This window comes from Polypterus senegalus, chromosome 18 (genome assembly GCF_016835505.1).
Source record: "Polypterus senegalus isolate Bchr_013 chromosome 18, ASM1683550v1, whole genome shotgun sequence".
Taxonomy (NCBI): domain Eukaryota; kingdom Metazoa; phylum Chordata; class Cladistia; order Polypteriformes; family Polypteridae; genus Polypterus; species Polypterus senegalus.
The window spans coordinates 17,711,498-17,730,639 of record NC_053171.1 but is presented as its reverse complement, the minus strand read 5'-3'; the positions used below and the strand labels follow the sequence as shown (position 1 = coordinate 17,730,639).

The 19,142-nt window shown below is 43.8% G+C and overlaps 1 protein-coding gene across 4 annotated transcripts in view; it reads left to right on the top strand.

The window, feature by feature from the left end:
* The window catches only part of tmem229b (transmembrane protein 229B), a 65,237-nt gene extending 53,766 nt beyond the window's left edge, over positions 1 to 11,471 (top strand). Inside the window, exons 4-6 of one of the 4 annotated variants that reach the window (XR_005631305.1) lie at positions 2,861 to 3,018; positions 6,666 to 6,823; positions 7,560 to 7,871. Coding sequence is in view for 3 of the 4 variants with exons in the window: in XM_039741772.1 (XP_039597706.1) it covers positions 10,321 to 10,836 (516 nt within the window). In the remaining variant the exon portion in view is untranslated. Of the gene's footprint in view, positions 1 to 1,933; positions 3,019 to 6,665; positions 6,824 to 7,559; positions 7,872 to 10,300 lie in introns of those variants that run through there. The other 3 variants (XM_039741772.1, XM_039741774.1, XM_039741773.1) reach the window with 3 other exon arrangements.
* Positions 11,472 to 19,142: the final 7,671 nt, after the last annotated feature.

The following is a 19,142-nucleotide window of genomic DNA, read 5'->3' as shown; positions in this document are numbered from 1 at the left end:
CTCAGGAACACTGCCATCTAGTGTTTCTTGCCAGTAAATAACCCAAGTAAGTTGCCTCCCCCTGTTCTTCCATTGTACTGGCATCCTGGCCTGTTAAGGGTCCTTTATCAAGTCCTTCCAAGATGCCAGCATAATCATTCCTGTCCATCTTCTGGCTGCAGCAAGGATCGCCTGGCGTAATTGGTGGGCCGGCTTCCTATCTGGGTAAGGAATCTTGGACACCACCAGCCCATGCCTGCCATCCATTGCAGTATGTATTACGCCTGTACCCTCTGTTAGTGTCACCCCCGCTCCTTCCAAGTAACAAAGTCATGTGCCTTAGTTTAAACGGACACTGTAAATCTGACTTGAGAGCACATAAGATGGTGGTCCAGCTCAGGGTGGTGGGCCCACCATGCACTTCATGATATTTAATTTAGCGTCCTGCTGTATGTTAAGTGCCAGTTCTATGCTGGCCCGATGTGAGTGGCCACACTTTCAAATGGACTGCCCTTCCATCCAAGGATGGCTCCTGCCTTGCGCTAAGTGCTGCTGGGGGTACATTTTAGCTTCCTTCGGCAGTTTATAGCTCCATCTCATCCTGACTTGCCCAGTGCAGGCTTGCAACGGGGCACTAGATCTGGGCACAATGATGCAACTGACCCTAGGCGTGGTACCACTACACTAGAATAAATGGATCCAAAAATGAACATATTGAAGAAGCCCCCCTTTAGAAGTAATTAACAGTTCATGCATTTTGCATTAGCCATTAGTTATACTGTCCAACACCGGAGTCATTTGGAGTTATAATAACATTTTTCATCCTAAAATGCATTTTAGCTGTTGGCAATCGTGAAGAGGAAAAAATGGCACTTGTAGAAATTTGAGCAGGCATCCTGAAGTACATGATGGCGCAGTTCTTAGCAGCAGCAGCAGCAGCAGGGCTCTGGGTTCAATTCTGGGGTGTGTGGCTTATCCTTATGGCTCTTTTCCTTAATATTTCAGTTCCTACACCCCAAAGACCAGGGTGGTCAGTCGGCTATCAACTCTAAACTGGTCTGGCGTGTGCCCTGCAGTAGACTGGCATCCAGTCAGAGCTGTCTGAAACAGGTGGTCTGAAGCAGAGCGCCACCCGGCGTCCTGTCCTTTTAGGAGTCCCAAGACCCCCATCACCACCGTTCACAATTCCTGTTCACTCAATGCACATATCTTTATGTATCAAATGAGGGGCAAAGGAAGCAGGAGCAGGGAAGGGGATGAATTTATTCCAGCTCATTGATAAAGGACTGCATGCCGCATGAAAAGTGATGAAATGACAAGCCATTGTCCCCTGTATGCCTGCATGCCTTTGACATGTCATGGACTAAAGACAAGCAAGTCTGACAAGAGATCAAGTGTTGCTTATTCTACAAAGTTATTCTAACATGGCCTGGAAACATTTGTTGGGACCCTTAGAAAAAATCCTAAAGAAATGGATTTGAGGGATTTTTCTGTCACACGTGTCTCTAATCGTGCAATCAGTCATTCAGCAAATTTAAATGGCGAAAAGTCGCCACTCTGCTATTTGATGTCATTGTGTAGACAGGGACCAGAAGAAAGCAAAGAAGAGAGTCGCCTGAGGGGATCAAAAAGACAATTATAGACCAACATGTTAACACTAGAATTATCAGAGCCTACAAAAAAAACTCGTAGATCCGAGCCTTAAATCTGTTCTCACCTCTCCGCCAGCGTCTTTTGTCATCTAAATGTGCCGATAAAGACGAGCTGCAAGCAGCCGGCTATTCTATCCCCCCACCGACTTAGAACGTGAACGAACTTCTCCCAGCTCATGCCTTGATTGATTATCTGGGAGTGAAGTGGAGTTTTAGAGTGGAAATAATAGATCGTTATGTGGAACACACGCATTTCATGTCTGTTCCGTTTCTACAGTAATCTGTGTAAACACATTGTTAAAACAGAAACGTTTCTTATATTCTACTAGTAGATGACAAAATGTAGGCATAAACTATATAATGTATGAAGCCTGACAAAGGCTAAAAGACCATCTCCAAGTGGCTTGATGATCCTGTGCCAACAGCTGCAAATATTACCAAGAAGTTTAAGGTCCATGGCACTGTAGCCCACCTCCCCGGATACGACCACAAGCGGAAAATCGACCCCAGAATGAGCAGAAGGACAGTGAGAATGGCAGACGAAAAGCCAAGGAGAGCTTCCAAAAAAGATACCAACTGGGTCAAGGTCCATCAGAGTCTGATCACACCATCTGTCACTGTTTGAGTAACAGTGGGCTCAATAATAGTCCAGGAGGACTCCACTGTTGAAAGACAACCATAAAACGCCAGCCTGGAGTTTGCTGAAATGCATATTGACAAGCCGCAATGCTTCTGAGAGAATGTCCTTTTGGACAGAGGAGACCAAACTGCACGTCAGTTCCGTGTCCACTGATAAACAAATGAAGCCTTCAAAGAACAGAACACCAGACCTACTGTGACTGCCTGGGGTTGACAGTTTCCCCCCCTCTGTATGCACTTTGGTATAGGATTTATAAAAGCAGCATTAACGTTTGTGATGCGCCATCTGTTGGAATGACAGATGCAATGCATATGTCACTGTTATATCCTATTTGCTATGGAATTCCAGTGCTAAAGTTTGTGATGTACTGCCTGTTGAGTTATTCTGGGTACCGCTGGCCTTTGGAACTCCGGTTTAGACTCCAGGTGCCCTCAATCTCTTTTCGGTTCAGTGCTGACTCTGAATTGCCATTTTGGGAGTGAGTGGGGGTTTTGCTTTAAGTGTGCACTGTGATGGCTTACCTTTCAGCCCGGGGTGGGTTCCTGCTTGTCACCTTTGTTTTCACTTTGACACTTTTTCTGTTTCTCAGTGTCAAAAAAGCCACATTAAGTCCAACACTGTAGAACAATCAAATGTGAGAACTTCCAGGGGGCTGAGGACGTTTTCTAGGTGCTGTACCTTGAATTTGAGATGCACGCTGGCTGCCTGTGACCCTGAATTGCATTTAGCAGGTTCAGCAAAGTGATGGTGAGTTTTCTTTTTTTTTTGTTTACTGTTTTGGTCAGACATGATGTGGAAAGGCGGCACGGTGGCGCAGTGGGTAGCGTCGCTGCCTCACAGTTAGGAGACTTGGGTTCGCTTCCTGGGTCCTCCCTGCGTGGAGTTTGCATGTTCTCCCCGTTTCTGCGTGGGTTTCCTCCCACAGTCCAAAGACATGCAGGTTAGGTGCATTGGTGATCCTAAATTGTCCCTGGTGTGTGTGTGTGTGCCCTGTGGTGGGCTGGTGCCCTGCCCGAGGTTTGTTCCTGCCTTGCGCCCTGTGCTGCCTGTTATTGGCTCCTTGTGACCCTGTGTTAGGATATAGTGGGTTGGGTGATGGATGGATTAATAACTAATTTATAATTTTGTTTCGTTATCAATCCAAATGTGTTCTTGCTCTGCGCAGAAAACATCCCCACCTGTCACTTGTGCACTACACTGGTTCTGGTTTTCAAGGTGTGATTATATTAAACTAATAATTAGAACACGGCTTATCAGTGCGTCTGTATTATATTCTTGTCTAGTTGATGCTTATAAATAATTATATGTGAAAAATTATTTGCTGTTTCTCTATATATAAATAAATCTATGCAAAATTTATCTTAATTTTGGCGATCCTAAATTGTCCCTAGTGTGTGATTGGTGTGTGTGTGTGGTGTGTGTGCCCTGCAGTGGGCTGGCACCCTGCCTGGGGTTTGTTTCCTGCCTGGGATTGGCTCCAGCAGACCCCCATGACCCTATAGTTAGGATATAGCGGGTTATGGATATCATAACTCAGGAACACTGCCATCTAGTGTTTCTTGCCAGTAAATAACCCAAGTAAGTTGCCTCCCCCTGTTCTTCCATTGTACTGGCATCCTGGCCTGTTAAGGGTCCTTTATCAAGTCCTTCCAAGATGCCAGCATAATCATTCCTGTCCATCTTCTGGCTGCAGCAAGGATCGCCTGGCGTAATTGGTGGGCCGGCTTCCTATCTGGGTAAGGAATCTTGGACACCACCAGCCCATGCCTGCCATCCATTGCAGTATGTATTACGCCTGTACCCTCTGTTAGTGTCACCCCCGGCTCCTTCCAAGTAACAAAGTCATGTGCCTTAGTTTAAACGGACACTGTAAATCTGACTTGAGAGCACATAAGATGGTGGTCCAGCTCAGGGTGGTGGGCCCACCATGCACTTCATGATATTTAATTTAGCGTCCTGCTGTATGTTAAGTGCCAGTTCTATGCTGGCCCGATGTGAGTGGCCACACTTTCAAATGGACTGCCCTTCCATCCAAGGATGGCTCCTGCCTTGCGCTAAGTGCTGCTGGGGTGACATTTTAGCTTCCTTCGCAGTTTATAGCTCCATCTCATCCTGACTTGCCCAGTGCAGGCTTGCAACGGGGCACTAGATCTGGGCACAATGATGCAACTGACCCTAGGCGTGGTACCACTACACTAGAATAAATGGATCCAAAAATGAACATATTGAAGAAGCCCCCCTTTAGAAGTAATTAACAGTTCATGCATTTTGCATTAGCCATTAGTTATACTGTCCAACACCGGAGTCATTTGGAGTTATAATAACATTTTTCATCCTAAAAATGCATTTTAGCTGTTGGCAATCGTGAAGAGGAAAAAATGGCACTTGTAGAAATTTGAGCAGGCATCCTGAAGTACATGATGGCGCAGTTCTTAGCAGCAGCAGCAGCAGCAGGGCTCTGGGTTCAATTCTGGGGTGTGTGGCTTATCCTTATGGCTCTTTTCCTTAATATTTCAGTTCCTACACCCCAAAGACCAGGGTGGTCAGTCGGCTATCAACTCTAAACTGGTCTGGCGTGTGCCCTGCAGTAGACTGGCATCCAGTCAGAGCTGTCTGAAACAGGTGGTCTGAAGCAGAGCGCTCACCCGGCGTCCTGTCCTTTTAGGAGTCCCAAGACCCCCATCACCACCGTTCACAATTCCTGTTCACTCAATGCACATATCTTTATGTATCAAATGAGGGGCAAAGGAAGCAGGAGCAGGGAAGGGGATGAATTTATTCCAGCTCATTGATAAAGGACTGCATGCCGCATGAAAAGTGATGAAATGACAAGCCATTGTCCCCTGTATGCCTGCATGCCTTTGACATGTCATGGACTAAAGACAAGCAAGTCTGACAAGAGATCAAGTGTTGCTTATTCTACAAAGTTATTCTAACATGGCCTGGAAACATTTGTTGGGACCCTTAGAAAAAATCCTAAAGAAATGGATTTGAGGGATTTTTCTGTCACACGTGTCTCTAATCGTGCAATCAGTCATTCAGCAAATTTAAATGGCGAAAAGTCGCCACTCTGCTATTTGATGTCATTGTGTAGACAGGGACCAGAAGAAAGCAAAGAAGAGAGTCGCCTGAGGGGATCAAAAAGACAATTATAGACCAACATGTTAACACTAGAATTATCAGAGCCTACAAAAAAAACTCGTAGATCCGAGCCTTAAATCTGTTCTCACCTCTCCGCCAGCGTCTTTTGTCATCTAAATGTGCCGATAAAGACGAGCTGCAAGCAGCCGGCTATTCTATCCCCCCACCGACTTAGAACGTGAACGAACTTCTCCCAGCTCATGCCTTGATTGATTATCTGGGAGTGAAGTGGAGTTTTAGAGTGGAAATAATAGATCGTTATGTGGAACACACGCATTTCATGTCTGTTCCGTTTCTACAGTAATCTGTGTAAACACATTGTTAAAACAGAAACGTTTCTTATATTCTACTAGTAGATGACAAAATGTAGGCATAAACTATATAATGTATGAAGCCTGACAAAGGCTAAAAGACCATCTCCAAGTGGCTTGATGATCCTGTGCCAACAGCTGCAAATATTACCAAGAAGTTTAAGGTCCATGGCACTGTAGCCCACCTCCCCGGATACGACCACAAGCGGAAAATCGACCCCAGAATGAGCAGAAGGACAGTGAGAATGGCAGACGAAAAGCCAAGGAGAGCTTCCAAAAAAGATACCAACTGGGTCAAGGTCCATCAGAGTCTGATCACACCATCTGTCACTGTTTGAGTAACAGTGGGCTCAATAATAGTCCAGGAGGACTCCACTGTTGAAAGACAACCATAAAACGCCAGCCTGGAGTTTGCTGAAATGCATATTGACAAGCCGCAATGCTTCTGAGAGAATGTCCTTTTGGACAGAGGAGACCAAACTGCACGTCAGTTCCGTGTCCACTGATAAACAAATGAAGCCTTCAAAGAACAGAACACCAGACCTACTGTGACTGCCTGGGGTTGACAGTTTCCCCCCCTCTGTATGCACTTTGGTATAGGATTTATAAAAGCAGCATTAACGTTTGTGATGCGCCATCTGTTGGAATGACAGATGCAATGCATATGTCACTGTTATATCCTATTTGCTATGGAATTCCAGTGCTAAAGTTTGTGATGTACTGCCTGTTGAGTTATTCTGGGTACCGCTGGCCTTTGGAACTCCGGTTTAGACTCCAGGTGCCCTCAATCTCTTTTCGGTTCAGTGCTGACTCTGAATTGCCATTTTGGGAGTGAGTGGGGGTTTTGCTTTAAGTGTGCACTGTGATGGCTTACCTTTCAGCCCGGGGTGGGTTCCTGCTTGTCACCTTTGTTTTCACTTTGACACTTTTTCTGTTTCTCAGTGTCAAAAAAGCCACATTAAGTCCAACACTGTAGAACAATCAAATGTGAGAACTTCCAGGGGGCTGAGGACGTTTTCTAGGTGCTGTACCTTGAATTTGAGATGCACGCTGGCTGCCTGTGACCCTGAATTGCATTTAGCAGGTTCAGCAAAGTGATGGTGAGTTTTCTTTTTTTTTTGTTTACTGTTTTGTTCAGACATGATGTGGAAAGGCGGCACGGTGGCGCAGTGGGTAGCGTCGCTGCCTCACAGTTAGGAGACTTGGGTTCGCTTCCTGGGTCCTCCCTGTGTGGAGTTTGCATGTTCTCCCCGTTTCTGCGTGGGTTTCCTCCCACAGTCCAAAGACATGCAGGTTAGGTGCATTGGTGATCCTAAATTGTCCCTGGTGTGTGTGTGTGTGCCCTGTGGTGGGCTGGTGCCCTGCCCGAGGTTTGTTCCTGCCTTGAGCCCTGTGTTGGCTGGGATTGGCTCCAGCAGACCCCCGTGACCCTGTAGTTAGGATATAGCGGGTTGGATAATGGATGGATGGATGGATGATGTGGAAATCAAGCAACTCTTTAAGAATACATGGACAGGGCACCACCGCTGCTGCAGCTGCTGTGTGCCCCCCATGATCGTCAGGGAGGGGCAGCGTTAATTCAAGCTGCTGTGTCACATCCATAATTGAACACCTCATCAAGGTCACTGGCGACTATAGAACTTGTGGGAGAAAGCAAAATAAGATTTAGTGACAGGGAAAGTTCTAGCAAATACAGTACGCCAGAGGCTAAGATGAAGCCGAAATTTGAATATCACAAATATGGCTTTAGGCGTGTCGCGTCTAGTAACATCATCATGAATTTTTAAAAATGTTGTATTAAATAAATACGCCCTGTTTTACATTTATAATCAAAAGACACTGGAGCCTCGACCTGCAAAATTGGAGGAAGAGCCGGAGTCTAATTTCATGGAGCACACACAAATGGGAAATTTGAACATGGCAACTGAAACTGGCAAATGCATATAGAGAGCGGCACTTTGTATTTAGAATGGAGTGAAGAAAGTCGAAAAGCACGGCTAGCATATCACTGTCTGCAGCATTTGAATGGAAAAATACAAATTGGAAGAGAAGCGTAAAATATGCTGGCATAAACGAGCCTGATATGCCTACCAACTTCATAGTGTTTACTAGCTGTGCTTACCCATCTTAGACGGGATCCACTGTAAGTAATCAACGTAGACCTCAGTGTTAACGATTGCAGTGCACCAGCTATTGGAAATTATTTTGTATTGCATGTAGTAATAAAATGCATTACATTTGTCGTTCCAACAGATGGTGTATCGCAAACATTTAAAGTAATAAAATGCATGACTAATGACTAATGCAATGCATTTGTCTCTTTTGTAAACCATTTGGCATGGGATTTGTAAAAGCAGTGCTAATGTTTGTGATGTGTCATCTGTGGGAATGACAAATGCATACATATATATATCTGTTGTATGCAATTTGGTATAGGATTTATAAAGGCATCATTAACGTTTGTGCTGCGCCATCTGTTGGAATGACAGATGCAATGCATATGTCAATGTTATATCCTATTTTGTATATAATTCATAAAAACAGTGCTAAAGTTTGTGACGTTCTTCCTGTTAGAATGACAAATGCAATGCATATGTTTCTGTTATATGCCATTTGGTATGGAACTTGTAAAAACAGTGTTAATATTTGTGATTTGCCATATGTTGGAATTTCAAAAGCAATGCATATGTCTCTGTTATATAGTATTTGGTATGGGATTCATTAAAGCAGCGCTAATGTTTGGGATGCATCATCTGTTGGAATGACAAATGCGTACATTTATATCTGTTGTATGCCATTTGGTATTGGATTTGTAAAAGCAGCATTAATGTTTGTGATACACCATCTGTTGGAATTTTAAATGCAATGCATATGTCTCAAATACGCCGTTTGGTATGGGATTCGTAAAAGCAGTGTTAATGCTTATGATGCGCCATCTGTTGGAATGACAAATACAATGCATTTTATTACTAAACATGTTTGTGATGTGCCAACTGTTGTAATGACAGAACAGCTGGACAGGCACACAGACTCTTATCCTTCCATTGATGTGGATAGGGTCATTATTGTGATGTGTACATAGTATAGAAAACTTGTAAAAGATTGTAAAAGATTAAATATTACAGATGCCCCATGTGAGCCTGGGATGAAACCCTGTCTGAACCATGACAGCAAAAAGGTAAAAGACGAGCAAGGACTCCATGAGTTGGCAAGTCAAAACCTGATCTTTCACAACTTTGTACATTGTTTGGCTTGTCATTGTCAGGTAATATATTACATTTGTTCATTTATCTTCTTCTGGCAGGATTTCTGTCTTAACCCAAAGGTCCATCGAGATAGCCTAAAGTCATTCCTTCCATAGTTTGGCCACCCATTTGCAGGAATTAAGTTCTTCCAATTGGATTATCCTTCTTCCCAGTATCCTTCAGGATTGCTTGAAATCATTTCATATTCATACTTTTTTTTTTTTAAATTCTGTTGTGATTTCTCCCCATTCTTTGCATCGATCAGAGCAGCCAAAAGTCATTCTATAATACTGATGTGCCTTGAGAATGGGAGAGGTGCTGTATAAATACGGTGTATTCTTCTTCTTCTTCTTCTTCTTCTTCTTCTTCTTCTTCTTCTTCTTCTTCTTCTTATTATTATTATTATTATTATTATTATTATTATTATTATTATTTCAGGCCATTCAGCCCAACACAGCCCACCGATTCCATCCACTTAGTTCTTCCAAAATAACCTCAAGTCGAGATTTGAAGGTCCCTAAAGTAAACTCCTGTCTGTCACACTACTTGGTCGCTTATTCCAGGTGTCTGTTGTTCTCTGTGTGAAGAAAAACTTCCTAATGTTTGTGTGAATTTTGCCTTAAGTTTCCAGTTGTGTCCCCGTGTTCTTGATGAGCTCATTTTAAAGTCACCATCTCGATCCACTGGACTTTCCCTTCATCATTTTAAACACTTCAGTCAGGTCTCCTCTTGATCTTCTTTATCTTAAACTGTAAAGGCTCAGCTCTTTTATTCTTTCCTCATAACTCATCTCCTGTAGCCCTGAATCAGCCCAGTCGCTCTTCTCTGGACCTTTTCTTGTGCTGCTTTATCTTTTTTGTAGCCTGGAGACCCAAAACTGCACCCAGGACTCCAGATGAGGCCTCACCAGTGTGTTATAAAGACTTAAGCAGAACCTCCTGTGACTTGTACTCTGCACATCAAGGCGCTATATAACCTGACATTCTGTTAGCCTTCTTAATGGCTCCTGATTGCTGTCTGCCAGTTGACAGTGTTGACTCCTCCACAACTCCAAAATCCTTCTCATGAGGTTTCTGACCTCCCATTGTCCACTCCAGTCTGACATTTTTACACCTTACCTATAATACTTTACATTTACCAACATTGACTTTCACCTTCCACAAATCTGCCCCAAGTATATTTCCCTTTCAACAATTATTCTTAAGTCGTCTTTTTCATTCTTCTGGCTGGATCCTCTCCCTCTGTCAGCGTAACAGAAAGTCATTTCCTGCAGCGTTTCTCTCTTTCCAATGTCAGGTAGTAATTGCTGTTTCTTCTTTTTTGATCTTCCAGCTGGATCCCCCCCCTTCCCCATGCCCACCAGGATGGCAGCTGCTGAGCCCCTGACAGTTCTGTCACGTTGGTACCTCTACGCCATTCACGGCTACTTTTGCGAGGTGATGTTCACAGCTGCCTGGGACTTTGTGGTCAACTTAAACTGGAAGTTCCCCGGGGTGACGAGTGTGTGGGCGCTTTTCATTTATGGTACCTCAATCCTGATTGTGGAGAAGATGTATCTCCAGCTCAAGGATCGCTGGCACATCATTGTGCGCTGCGTGATCTACACGCTTTGGACCTACGCCTGGGAGTTCAGCACTGGCTTCATCCTGCGGCAGTTCAACGCCTGCCCATGGGATTACTCTCAGTTTGAATATAACTTTATGGGCCTGATCACTCTGGAGTACGCCATCCCGTGGTTCTGCGCCTCCCTCATTGTGGAGCAGCTCGTTATCAGGAACACGCTGAGGCTGCGTTTCGATGAGAAAGCCGAACCTGGGGCCCCGCTACTGCCGAACAGCACGGCGAATGGCTACATCAAGACTGACTGAGTGAGGCGCTTCAGCGTCTCTGCTTAGGCAGGAGCAATAAGCCCATCAGACTCAAGATTTTTATATTTCACAAGTATTGGGTTCCAGACTATGAAAAGGGAGGAGATGGAAACAGCGGTGGGATGAGGAAGTGGACCTCCTGATTGGCCCACGCAGGTGTATTTGTAAATTGGCTAGGAATGAAAATCTAATATTGCTTGAGCTTGGAAGGGATGGTATAATATGGATGTATTCCAAAATAATATATGCACTGGCATATGTATATATATATATATGATTTATATTTTAGAAAAAAAAAAAAAAGTGTTATTCTGATGAGATATCCTGAAATTTGGACTTTCACCATTGAATTGGCCATTTTAATGTGTGCTGTGACATCACTTCATCCCAAAGGAATGCCTTCTAAATTGACTGCAATTTTATTTCATTCGTTTCTCCATTGCCATTCAGAGAGATTGTTGAAGTCCTCAAATGCATGACGAGTCGCTGTCTCCTCCTTCCTGCTTAGATAAGAACTCTGTTTCCAATGGTTCAGAATGCCACTATTTCTTTGTTTAATAGTCGGCACTGCGAGAGTGAGCAGAACTAGAAAAAAAAAAAAAAAAAAATTTTTTTCAATTTGCAAGATGTACAGTTGAGAATAAAATAATAATTATTAAAGTCTCCAGTTTCATTCCTTCAACAATGTACTTTGTGGATGCCATTTCTGAAATTGCACTTTTGCTCCAAACTGCAGTTTATCAAATCAAAGCTTCTTCTTCTTCATCTTTCTCCACTTCTACTGTATGTGGGGACAGTGTGCTTGATCAACCTTCTCCATACAAGCTTCTTCTTCTTCTTCATCATCTTCTCCTTCTTCAATGTCATAGTCTTTTTTTCTTCCTTTTCTTCTTTTTCTTTATCATCATCATCATCATTATCATCATCTTCTTCTGCTTCATCTTTCTCCACTTCTATGTGGAGGCTGTATCCTTGATCATCCTTATCCATACAAGCTTCTTCTTCTTCATCATCATCATCATCATAATTTCCTTCTTTTTCTTTTTCTTCTTCCTTTTCTTATTTTTCTTCATCATTATCATCATTATCTTCTTCTTCTTTATTATCTTCTTTTTCTTCCTCTTCTTCCTTTTCTTCTTTTCATCATCATCATCATCATCATCTTCTTCTTCTTCTCCTGTTTTATCTTTCTCTTCTTCTGTGTGGGGACCGTGTGTTGGATCAACCTTGTCCATACAGGCTTCTTCTTCTTCATCATCATCATCATCATCATCTTCTTTTTCTTCATCATCATCTTTTTCTTCTTCTTTTCTGACTGCTATGTGGGGTTGATGTGCTTGATGAACCTCCTCCATACAGCCTGGTCCTTCACCTCCTCTCCAGTCAGACCCTTTCTCCTTCAGATCTTCATTTACTTTATCCATCCTCCTCCACTTTGCCCTCCTTATGCTTTCTCTTCTCCCTTTCCTCCATTCCCATCCCTCTTTTGCCCACACATTCATTGTGTCTCCTCATGTCATGTCCATACCACTTCTGCCTACTTCCTGTACTTTCTTTGATTTCCCTCCCACTTTTGTTGTACCACTGATTGTCTCGTTTCATGTTTTGTCCTTTTTTTGTAACTATACACATCCATCTCCACCTTCTCTTTTCTGCCACATCCGACTTCTTCTCCTTCACTCCCATTACTGCCTGTGTCTCAGCTCCATCCATCATTGCTGGTCTTACCACAGTCTTAAAAACATGACCTTTAACCTTCTCCTTAATTCTTTGAGCTCACAATCCTCCTGATTCCATCTACCAATGTTTCCATCCACACTGCACTCTGTGATTTATCTCTACATCTTATTCTCCATCTTCGGTCACCACTAATGCTCGATGTTTAAACTTCTCCACTCTCTTCAATGGCTCTCCATGCAGGCTAACATCTCAATCCTGATCATCATTAACCCTCAGACATTCTGTCTTCTTCCTATTTATCTTCAGTCCTCTGTCTTCCAATGTCCTTCTCCATTCTTCCATCTTCCTCTCCACTTCCTTTTTTCTGGTTCTACACAACACAATCTGTCATCAGCTGACAGCCTTCACCGGGGGGATTTGCCTTTTATCGCACAACTCAACACCTCCATAAGCAGATCAAAAGAAGTAAAGACTTCAAGAAGACCCCTGCTGCAGACCTACTCTAACTGGGGTCTCGTCAATAAGCCCAACACTGCCTCTAACCAGTGTCGTTGCTCCCTCATCCATATCCTGGCTAATCCTCACACACCACTCTGGTCCTCCTTTCTCTCTCATGCACCTCCAGACCTCTTGATGAGGCACTTGATCATAAACCTTCTCCAAACAGCACACACAAACCTTTCAGTTGTTCTCAATGCTTTTCTATGAGTCATCTAAATGCAAAGACAGCATCAGTTGTTCCTCTCCCAGGCATAAAACCAAACTGCTCTCCCCCTCTGGTGGTCTCTCCCCTCAACCTTCTCCCTTTCCTAAATGTTCATTGTGTGTGACATCAGCTTTATCCATCTATGGTTTCCACAATCCTGAATATCTCCCTTCTCCTTATAAATGGGTACAATCCCACAGTTCCTCCACTCCTCTGGTATCATTTTCATTTGATCTCTCAACACATCAGCTCCATCTTCCTCTAAACTCTTCCACACATCTACTGGTATTTCCTCCAGCCCTGTTTCCTTTCTGTTTTTCATTCTTTTCATTGCCTCCTTTACTTCCTCTCTCCATATTTTGCTACTACCCCGTCATCTGGGACTCCATCCCCAAATACTATCCTTGGATGTTCTTCCAACAACAGCTTTTCAAGCGATCACCTCTATCTATTGTTGGTCCTATCCTGCACAATTAAGACCACATCATGCTCATCATTCATCTGCTTTATCTGATGGAAATCCTTCCCAGCCTTGTTCTTCACTCTCACTGTTCTGAAAGCCATTCTCTTTCTCTTCCTCTTTTGTCTCCCAATTTTTCATACACCACCTCCAAAGCCTGTGCCTTGGCTCTCACCTCTGCTCTCTTTGCTCCTTGTTTGTCTGACTTCTCTGTCTTCTTCCCTCCCCTGATTGGTACCATGTCTTCCTTTTGTCATCTCCTTAGCCTAGTCAAATCCTGCACCTCTGTGTTCCACCACCGTGTCTCTTCGTTCCCAGGTAAGATCCTTCCTGCTGTCTTACCCACTCTCAATACAGCTTTGCTATTCTTCTCCCATCATTCTTCCACACTCTCCCTTAAACCTTCTCCTAACTTCTTCCCTTAATCTCCACCACTTAATCCTTAGTGCTTCTTGCTCAGGTTTTACTCTCCTGCTGATGTTGATCTCCCAGTCCATCACCACCACTTTATGCTGCACTGTCACACTCTTCCTCATTTATGACTTTACAATTCCTTAACTCTTTTCCGATGAGATCTTCTACACAGGGTTAGGGTTTGGGTTAGGTTTAGGGTCTGTTTGGCTTTCCCTTCCTCCATTACTGTATGTCCCAAACTAATTTTCTGTCTTATCAAAAAAAGTGTTATCCCATTACCAAATCAGATGCCAGGGCAAAATCTACTATCCTCTCCCCTTCCTCATTTCTCTTACTCACTCCTCACCCACCATGTACCCTCTCTATCATCTCTTACTCTTTTCAATGTGCCCATTAAGATCACCACCAACAATACCCTTTTCTCCCTCTTGTACCACCCCAAGCACCCTAAGAAAACGTCGTCCTCCTCTTCCTCACAACACTCTTGAGGGGCATATGCAAGTTACGACATTAACTGCAGTCTCACCGAGGCCCACCTCGAGACTTGTCACTCTATCACTCCACCTGTTTACACTGATAAGATTATCCTGAAGTTCTCCAGGTACTACTAGACCTACACCACTTCTCCCTGCTCCTTTGCTCTGCTGTACAAAAGCTTAATGCTGTATCCAGATTATGTTGCCTTTCACTTCCTGCACACACAACCCTCCCACTTTCCTCCTTCCCATCAAATCTGCCAACTCTTTGCCTTTTCCGGTCATTGTCCCAACATTCAGTGTCCACACTCTTACCTTTAACACCCTTTTCTGTGCCCTCACCTGCCTTCATCTTCTGGGCTGACTTCTTTAAACGGGCCCATCCTTGGCCCAGTAGCCCTTGATCACTTTCCACAGGGGTCAGGTGAGGCCCCTATGCATCCCTAACATTTTCCAAAGCTGATTGGATTGCTTCCATTGTTAAGGGTAAAGTTTTACAGCCAGAAACCCTTCCTGAAACTTCTTCTTTCGGTTGCTCCTGTTAGGGGATACCACAGTGGATCATCTTCTTCTATCTCTTTCTGTCCTCTGTATCTTGCTCTGTTACACCCATCACCTGCATGTCCTCTCTCACCACATCCATAAACCTTCTCTTAGGCCTTCCTCTTTTCCTCTTACCTGACAGCTCCATCCTTAACATCCTTCTCCCAATATACCCAGCATCTCTCCTCTGCATATGTCCAAACCAACGCCATCTCGCCTCTCTGACTGTCTCCAAACCGTCCAACTTGAGCTGACCCTCTAATTTACTTGATCCTAACCTTGTCATTCTTGCCCTTCCTGACGCTAACCCTCTCTACTTATACAGGCTTGGGACTGGCACCAAGTTGGGATGGTGTGCCCTCTGGTGACTAGATTAAATCAAAATGTCACCCTATAATTATAAAATTTGATTTTGAAAAAAACAAAGGTATGGCTGATGCAACGTTGGCACAATGGTTAGTGCTGCTTCCCGACAACTACAAAATATGTTATATCAGTTCACTGCCCAACCTGGTAGGCTAATAGTTTGTGCCATGTGATACACTGGCATCCCCTCTGGGATCATTCCCTGCATTCAGATTTTCAATAATTGGATATGCTCTGCATTCCCAGCAGTCTGTGTTGGATCCTTGTATCCATGAACCTTCATGTGGATGGGTCTTTTGGGAACCAAGAATGGTTCCCCTATGGGATCACTCTGAAGAACCATTCTGGCACCTTCATTTTTAAGAGTTTGTGCCAAAATGAAATATATAAAAGGCAACTTTGAAGTAATGGTGTTTTGAGAAATGAGAATGAGATTGGTTGTTTGTGTTGTCACAAGAACGAATAGGAGACATCAAAGGTTTGGGGCAGCCACTCATATATTATGCCCTGGCTGCAGATGGGTACATTTCTTGAGTTGTTTTCAGGTCAGAGTCCAAAACAGAGCTGATTTAGGTATGTAAAGATGGCGGCTTTAAAAAGCCAAGACCAGAAGCGATGTCGTGGTGGGTGTTGGAACCAGAAATGATGTCTTCATGGACACCGGAACTGGATGTGAAGTCATCGGGACCAGAAGTGACGTTGTCATGGGGACCAGAACCAGGTGGGATTTCCCATGAATGGCCTGTAGAGGATCGAGAGAGAAATTCAGTACACCTCGCCAACCCCTGGTCTGGTGTGGAAATATCACTGTTCAGGCCCTTTAGCTGCCTCCCATGCTCATGTGTGTGACAGTGTCTAACTGAGTGGGAAAAACTGTAACATCCTTTGTTCACATAAGGGAACCAGGCAGCGAGTTTGGACACTTTGTGCAATTTCTCAAATTTCTCATGCCACCCAGACATAGCACCTGAGATGGTGGGAGCGAGCAGGTTCTCATCATAAACTCAGCAAAGAATCAAGGGGGCTCTGAGGACCACGTGGTGTTGAGGATACAAAGAATTTTAGACAGAATTTTTTGCCATAGACGTTTAATGAAAAAAAAAATGGAAATATTCCAGAGGTGCTGTGATAAGAGCCTTAGCCACTATGAGCCTCCCTGCCTGCTTGCTATGACATATGGTGGACCTCAGGTGGTCCAGTATAAATGGGTTCAAGAAACAGAAAAGTGCATATATGAGAGCTATCTCAGTAAAGGATGGCAAAGAAGCACCGCATGAAGTGTAAGGCTCTTATTTCTCACTTAGTTTTTCTTTAGCTATCTTGAAGGCTTATCTACATCAGAATAGCAAGCAATTTCATTGAAGCCACACAAATGAATTCAAGTCTGCAGCAGGCCATTTTACAGTACTTTTAATGTATTTATTTTGATTCCCCTACATCTAGGAGGCATCTCATTCATTCTACAGCCTTGACTTGGCCTAACACACCAGCAAACATGCTGCACTTCCATAGCCCTCCAGTAGATGCTGCTGTACAGATTCCTACTATGTTACTGTTCTGCTGAAGCAGAATGATTTTCATTTTGGGACCAAAATGATGATGTGCCAGGGCCAAAAACAAAGAGACAAGCCAATCTTTTGCCAAGCCAGAAACGGGAGACAGGAACCTGAATCATATAACCCAGAAAGCAAATTAGAAAGCCAAGGAAGAGGACGGTCTTGGTGGCTCGATGCACAAGAGCATTGCCATGTTGAAGAAACCAGTCGCTCAGCTTGCACTTGGGATGACCTCTCTTGAGATTCTGGAAAACCTCAGCCAACCATTTCTTTGTGTAGTTGTCTGGCAAACCACTTCTGGAAAGTTCTTTGAGTCGCTGCTTGGTCATCTAGATGAGCTTCCAGTTTTATGAAGTTTTCAGCTACTGATAAACCGCAATGAAAATGTGGTAGAGCGTTCTCATTGGAGAAGTTCACTCAGAAGTGGGCAGCTCCTTTATTTCTTGTCTACAAGATGACAGACTGCGGATACCAGGGTCCCCAAACACCTGACACAAAGGCTCAGAAACAAGTATAAAAGCAGAAAGATCTTGTTGTTGTGGGAAACTCTTCCCACCACCAACACAAGTACACAGCACAGCAATATGGTACTCTGCAACTCTTTGTCTTTCTTTCTTCTCTCTTTCTCTGTCACTCTTTTAGCCTCCACTTCTCCACACAAGCGTTGTCCTCCTTCCTCCCGACTCTGGCTCCTTGAGCAGTTGCAGCCAGCTCTTTTGAAGTAAAACCCTGGAGTACTTCAGGCGTCCCATAACCGTAGTCCAGGAACACTTCTGGGTTAGGTTGGAGCCCGACGAGGTAGAGCTTGTTAGTTCCTACAGCACCCACCGGCGGCGCTCATAGAACCCAACCAGGGCTGAGTCCAAAAATTCCAGTTCCCATGATGCCCTGTGAGAAACCATGGCACTTTTACCATCTGCTCGTCTCGGGGAGATAATGTCCTGTGAATGCTATTTCCCTGTTCTTTTCCATGCTACTGGCCATCCCTCACACAACGAACCTAAAATTTGGTGAATAGTTGAATAAGATTTTCCGAAAAAAAAAAAATATCAACCAAGACACATAAGTTAAAGATATAAATTAGGATCGCTATGCTTACTGGAATGCTAAAAAAATGGGTAGCCAGCGTGAAGCAGGGAGTTTTTCTAATGGTACTTTGGTAGCAATCAGTAATTTCTCTCTATTATAAAAATAAATCTTGGAAGGAGACGAGACGTGACTGTCTCAGAGACACTTTCACGTCCCGCGAGACAAGCGCTTATGCAAAGAGATTTGGAAAAGTCCTGCGTGGTGTGAGGGATGGCAGGCAGTTTATCCCGGTCAGCACCCCAAGTCTGCTAGATGGAGTCCTTCCTGCAACAGGGTGCCCTAAATTCCTGGAGGGCATCATGGACAATGGAGTTCGGCTTCACAGCCCTGCTGGATATTGTGGGGGCCGCCAGGGGACGCTGCAGGGAGGCACGGATGTTTCTATTATAGCCCAGAAGTACTCCCTAGTCACAGGGATGGAAGAAATGAAGAAGTTTTCATCTGACCCGGAAGTGCTATGGAATGATATGGACTGAAGGACAGAAGCACTTCCAGGACATGAACTATATAAAGTAAATATAAATATAAAGATATATATATATATATACACGCCTGGACAAACTTGTTAAGAAGGCAGGCTCCATTGTAGGATTAAAGTTGGACAGTTTAACATCTGTGGCAGAGCGACGGGCACTAAGCAAACTCCTGTCAATCATGAAGAATCCACTGCGTCCACTGAACAGTGTCATCTCCAGGCAGAGGAGTAGCTTCAGTGACAGACTTTTGTCACCGTCTTGCTCCACTGACAGACTGAGCAGATCGTTCCTCCCCCACACTATGCGACTCTTCAATTCCACCCGGGGCAGTAAATGCGAACATTAATTTTATTTTAATTTTTTTCATTTTTATTACTATTTAATTTAATATTGTTTCTTTGTATCAGTATACTGCTGCTGGATTATGTGAATTTCCCCTTGGGATTAATAAAGTATCTGTCTATCTATCTATCTATTATATAGTGCCTTTCATATCTATCTATCTATCTATCTATTATATAGTGCCTTTCATATCTATCT